Source organism: Salmo trutta, chromosome 33, assembly GCF_901001165.1.
Source record: "Salmo trutta chromosome 33, fSalTru1.1, whole genome shotgun sequence".
Taxonomy (NCBI): Eukaryota; Metazoa; Chordata; class Actinopteri; order Salmoniformes; family Salmonidae; genus Salmo; species Salmo trutta.
This window is the reverse complement of record NC_042989.1, coordinates 4,681,990-4,687,874: the sequence shown is the minus strand read 5'-3', so window position 1 is coordinate 4,687,874 and position 5,885 is coordinate 4,681,990. Positions and strand designations below refer to the sequence as shown.

General features: G+C 41.3%; 1 protein-coding gene across 1 annotated transcript; it reads left to right on the top strand.

The window, feature by feature from the left end:
* Positions 1–416: 416 nt before the first annotated feature.
* nkx2.9 (NK2 transcription factor related, locus 9 (Drosophila)) lies at positions 417–4,745 on the top strand. The gene is made up of 3 exons (XM_029729293.1): positions 417–865; positions 3,158–3,309; positions 3,666–4,745. The coding sequence occupies exons 1-3, from the start codon at positions 819–821 to the stop codon at positions 4,220–4,222; spliced, it is 756 nt and encodes a 251-aa protein (XP_029585153.1). The 5' UTR covers positions 417–818; the 3' UTR covers positions 4,223–4,745.
* The last annotated feature ends 1,140 nt before the right edge of the window (positions 4,746–5,885 follow it).

The window sequence follows — 5,885 nt, the reverse complement described above, 5'->3', positions numbered from 1 at the left end:
GGCTTTAGTGTTCGTCAACATTATTTGAGAGGCTCTTCACTGTGAAGACCTTGTTGCACAGCCTAGACGTGCGTTTTCGTGTTTGTTATAGGAGGACTATCAGACATGGTTATAAAAAACAATCCTCTTTCTCTTGCTACTCCGATGTCTCGAGGGTGTGTCGCAGGCCTGCATGAGTCTCCAATAAGCGTTGTCCATGATGTTTTTATCACTAGACTTGTTTTTAAGAGTTTGATTTCAGTGCGTAGACCTGCAATCTCCTTCTGAGTAAAGATTCAAGCAAAATGAAAGGCCACTATATTTTATACGCCATATTGTCCGAATCATCGAGGTCAACTACTGTTTGGGTAGTGGAAATGAAAAGGCGTTTTAATTCGTTTGGAAACGCATAAGTAATATTTCTGTTCACTGCAGGTTTGGCGGGTGTTGGACGTAAAGCAGCAGTAGATTGTAGTAGGCCTACTGCCCGCATCCCATTCAGTCCCATTCAAAACCATGACAACAAGGAACAAGCTCGGATTTATCCTGGAAAGTTAAAGGACATTGTGGCGGGGCGTCAATCACCGTATTATTGAAGGACTGAACAAATGCAAAATCTTGACTGGAACAAATGCTTCCAACGGGTCTCGGACGCGGGGCTACATTTCCCTCCTTTGTTCTCAGCCTCTGGTTGGCATGTATTTGTATTCCCCCTCGGCCGACCACCCAGGACGACTTGGGATGGAAGGCTGAGGCATGTCCACTCTCCTCGCTACAGGGCAGGCCCTGTCACCAAGGCAAAGCGCGCAAAGCAGAGAGGAGTGGAGGCCGTGTAAAGCATGGCATGGGAACTAGATGGAACTCCACGGACCTGCCTGTGCCTCGTGTACGTATCTGAAGTCTGAGACGAGAGCCACTATTAGAACTCTTCAGTCTGAAGTACAGTTGAACACACACCCCAAAACGAACGAAAAAAATGTTTTTCATATGCCACGTCTTCCCCGTACAGCACTCCATAATATGAATGCGTCTGCTGGGGATATTTGATCCCCGTTATCAGCTGCTTTATAATCTCCTATTACTAGGCTGTATGCCTTTATAAAATGTGTGTTTTGACTGAGGGTGAAGGACACCTGTTCCACCATAGTCATATAGCGTTTGACCTACAATGTAAAGTGGTCGCCATGAATTTGACAGTAACTTACAGGCAGCTCAGTGACAAGTAAAAGTCTGTATTTTATATTGTAGTACAACTACTGTAATATAAATAATATATCAAAGCAAGTGCTGTGTAATGACAAACAGGGCAATACCGTAAAATGTACTGTATTATACTGTAAAAAAGTCAATGATACCTTCAACGGAAGGGGAGGGGTTTTGTATATCACTGAATTTTACAAGCAAGCAGGTTTGCTGCTAAGTTAAGTGTTTACACATTACAGCATATTAATGAATATTTGGTGTTTTACATCACTTACTTCTAGAGGCCTTAACAAAGGCTCCAAAAGGCCAAAACAGACCAAAAGGACCTGACAAAATGCTCAACCATTTAAGGTTTAAAGCTTTTTAACACTCCAAACTATCGCGTATCCTGTGAGATTAATGGAGCACTACCACATACCAGTTAAATTGGTACAGCACTCTCCCTCACGGGTGCAACAAATATAGCCTATTACAAGGCACGCCTCGAAATATGTTAATGAGACAGAGACAACAATAGCATCACCATTCGAAATACAGTAATTCTTTCCCCGCCCACAACATTTTCCCACAATGCACCATAATTTACAGTATATTGCAGTAAAACGTTTCAGCGTATTTTAATCAATCAATCAAATGTATTTCTAAAGCCCTTTTTTTCATCAGCAGATGTCACAAAGTGCTGTGCAGAAACTCAGCCTAAAACCCCAAACAGAAAGCAATGCAGATGTAGAAGCACGGTGGCTAGGAAAAACTCCCTAGAATGGTATGAACCTAGGAAGAAACCTAGAGAGGAACCAGGCTCTGAGGGGTGGCCAGTCCTCTTCTGGCTGTGCTGGGTGGAGATTATAAGAGTACATGTCCATTAAGGTCAGATAGTTCTTTAAGATGTTAAAAATACCCCAAATGAATTTATAAATTGCAGTTTTCCGTTAGTGTCCAAGTAGGGCGTGCCATATTTTGTAATCAGAAAACAGCTTGATTCACTGTTCCAAAGCACTCATGTGATTCACGTGTTGTCTCTAAAATAATACTAATACAAAAATAATAACATATCTGTCTCGATTTAATTCACACTGGATAGCCTCTAAGAATGTACCTCTCTGCCACAAGAGAAATTGCCATAACACCATTCTTTCTACTCATTAGAAATTGGTCGTTGACTTCTCTCCATTTCGGTTCACATGATCATGGTCATTTTGCAGGAGTGTCACTCTTTGTGAAGCCTATACGGAAAAAAATATACATTTTCTTGTGAAATTAAAATGAGATTTATGGCCTAAATGGAAATTATAAATGATAGAAAAATAACCTAATATTCCTTTTTTTATTTTATTTTTTTACAAAAATAGGTGTTATTGGTGTGTTGTTTTGATATTGTTATCTGTTTTTATTTCAGGGACATGATATACAACATGATTATTCAATGTCATTTCAAAATACCTGTAATGGATAGGGTGCACAGCGGTAAAAAATATTAGTTAAACCAACTCCGGGGCGTCTCACACTAATTGCTCACTTTGTATGCAAATATTGGACATGTTATTTCGGGAGAGGGGGGTTCTGTTGTCACTTGCCACCCAAGACGTGATTCAGCTGCAACAATCACCATTATCTGGTCACCACTTTTCACGATACGGGACGAATCTGTAATGATGACGAGTGTTTCCTTCGGCCATTGTTGAGGCAACGGGGATATTCTTCTGCGGGTTCACACCTACCATCATTGGATAAAGGCACTCGAATCATTCAGGTACTTGGCGTCCTCGAGGAGCATATATAAGCGGCGTGAAGTACTGTTTATACAAACACTGCCTCATGTCCACACACACAGGGTGTTCTAGGTCGCCTCTGACTCTGACAGCGCGCGTCGCCATTCCTTGAGTGGATACATATTTTTACTCCTATATCAACTGTATCCTCTCCTTTGGATAGTTATTACGCACAAGGATTTTGTTTTTTTCTCTCCCCCGGACAGAATGGCTGTTGCTGCAAAGTTCAGTTTTTCCGTGAGGAGCATCCTGGATTTGCCTGAGCATGACGCCAAGACAGCGCAGCCTTCCCCCGGTAACTCCTGCTACAGCTCCCCGTACTCCTCCTGGATGGACAGCGACCGGAGCGCTTGTCTCTGTAAGTCTCCCTGGTTGAAACCTGAGCATAGAAACAGATAGGCCAAACCACTTCAAATCCATATAAACACATAGGCCTAACTGGATTAAATGGGTCCTGTTTAAATTGACGGAATTGAATATCATCAACAGCGATTTCCAACATGTCTGTTTTATGAGATCCAATAAGGTATCCATCCAATTAACTAAGCATTATGTAATAATTGGATATACATTTTATAAGGAGATGTGTAGCCTAATTGAAATGGGGGGGGGGGAATAAATCTCTGTAGCTATGTATTTCTGGTGATATTGTATCTCGTGAGTTGTTTATATGGTTAATCGATCCGTGTAATGACACCATTTTTAATTCCTCAGCTTCAGATGAGGGCAGCCTGGAGATCTCCCCAAACAAGTCAGACGAGTCTTCTCTGGACTCTGAGGCCGAGAAGAAGAAGAAGCGCCGCGTGCTCTTCTCAAAGGCCCAGACCTTCGAGCTTGAGAGACGCTTCCGTCTGCAGCGCTATCTGTCAGCACCAGAGCGGGAGCAGCTCGCCCATCTCCTCAGCCTGACGCCGACGCAGATCAAGATCTGGTTCCAGAACCACAGGTACAAAATGAAGAGATCGCGAGTAGAGGGAGCGCCACAAGACATAAACCAATCGCCAATGTTGCGAAGAGTAGTGGTACCCATCCTAGTTCGGGATGGCAAGCCTTATCAGACCTGTTTCATTAACACGGAGAAAGGAGGCTGTCTTAGACCGACCACGTCCCCGGGTACACCCTTCAGTTTGGGGTACCAGGCTTTCCAGCTTCCGTCGCCGTTCGGTCTACCTTCCCCATACCAGCATTTTGCCAGCCCGGCAGCATCTAGACACACCTTTGCTTGGAGAGACTTTCTGAACGACTCAGTTCAATTCAGTTCTTTTAAGTGACTGAAAACATCAACAAGAGGACAATGCATAGAGGAACACTTAAAACCAAATATGTTTTCTGAATTCCCTTATTTTTCGAGGTACTTAAGTGTTAAACTCCCACTAATAATGTTGTATGAGAAGTAGGCTATTTTGCACATATTTTATTTTTGGTATTTTATTAAATGTAGCCTATTGAGCGATATTTTCGAATGATTTAAAGTCGTTATTAGTTCATTGTAATCTGGTGGTAGGCCTATGGACATTATACTCCTAGATTAAGTTTTGTTTATCCAATTGGATCATTGTTGTGTTTACTTTGCGTAGGCTTATTTTTTTTATCAGTAATTGAAATTTGTATGTATTTCGAATCTACACCAAGATATTTGTCAAAAGTACGAGGGAAGTAGGATATAATTGCTTTGAAAATTGTGTTTTTCACTTTTGTCTGGAAATGTTATAGAACATAATCGTTTTATCGATTGGTAGGCCTAAATGTTTTGTGTTTTTATAGAATTACGAATAAATCTTGTAAACGTTTGCACATATTGTCCATTTTTCAGATGTCCTCATGCATCTAGGCCTACATGTATTCCAACACAGCGAGGCTATTGAGTATTAAGGGATACACCATTCTTTCCAACAACTTCTGACACCATTTAGCACTATAGCTAAGAGTCTATGACATTGCATCCTACCAGTGCTTGTCATTTCTATTTCTATTAGAAAGAAGAGAAAGACTTAGCTTAGAGGAACCTATAGAAATAAGAAAATAACAGCAAGAAATGTTAGCTTTTATCATGTAAACAGTTCAGAACCTTACAGCTGAGCAAACACCATCACACTCTATAGACTGGATTTCACTGAGCATAACAAAAACCTGGTAAACATTCGACCATACAGCTCATCTCCCTCGCGTTCTATAGGGTACTCTCTTGGTGTGCTCCAAACGTGTAGGCAACGTAAAGCATTCATTTAACCAATACCTAACTCTGCAAACCTCTTTGCAAATGATTTTTTACAAACCGTTATTGCAGTTTTATCTGTAAGTAACGAGAAAATAATGGACGATGAAACCGAAGTAGTCTTAGTCATGGGCTGCATGGCGATGGGACTATTTAAATAAGAAAATAATACTGTCATTAATAGTAAAAAACTATTTCTAGTGTATGCCATTTCAGTGTGTTGCGCTCTCCTTTCATCATTGGTTATTGGGAGATTAGCTTGTAGACAGATAAATATCATAATAGTGTGGTCCCTTTAAATGGTCGATTTATGCGAGTTGGATCCACACTATTATTTCTCTATAAAAATATTATTTTAGGAGGGGAAATGCTTTAACGATTGGACCCATACACTGAAATATCACATTTCAATTTTTGATAGTTTATTCTATAATCCATATTGTAAGCAGTCAAAGGTCCCTGCCTCTGTGTGGGGTAAAACACTTCACTTCATTCTCCTTCCTCCCTGTCTTATTCCATTGATGGAAGTGAAATATGTCTGAGGGGCTGACTGGAATAGAAGATGCGTTATTCTGTGGTGACATGGGTTCTTTTTCACGCTTTCACGACCCCTATGATGTTGTTTGCTCGTCCTCCGACCCAGTAGCGCATCGTCCCTGTCACCTGGTCTATTGTCCCCGGGGCTCGGGCCACCTTGTATCACATATGGAGGGGACTGA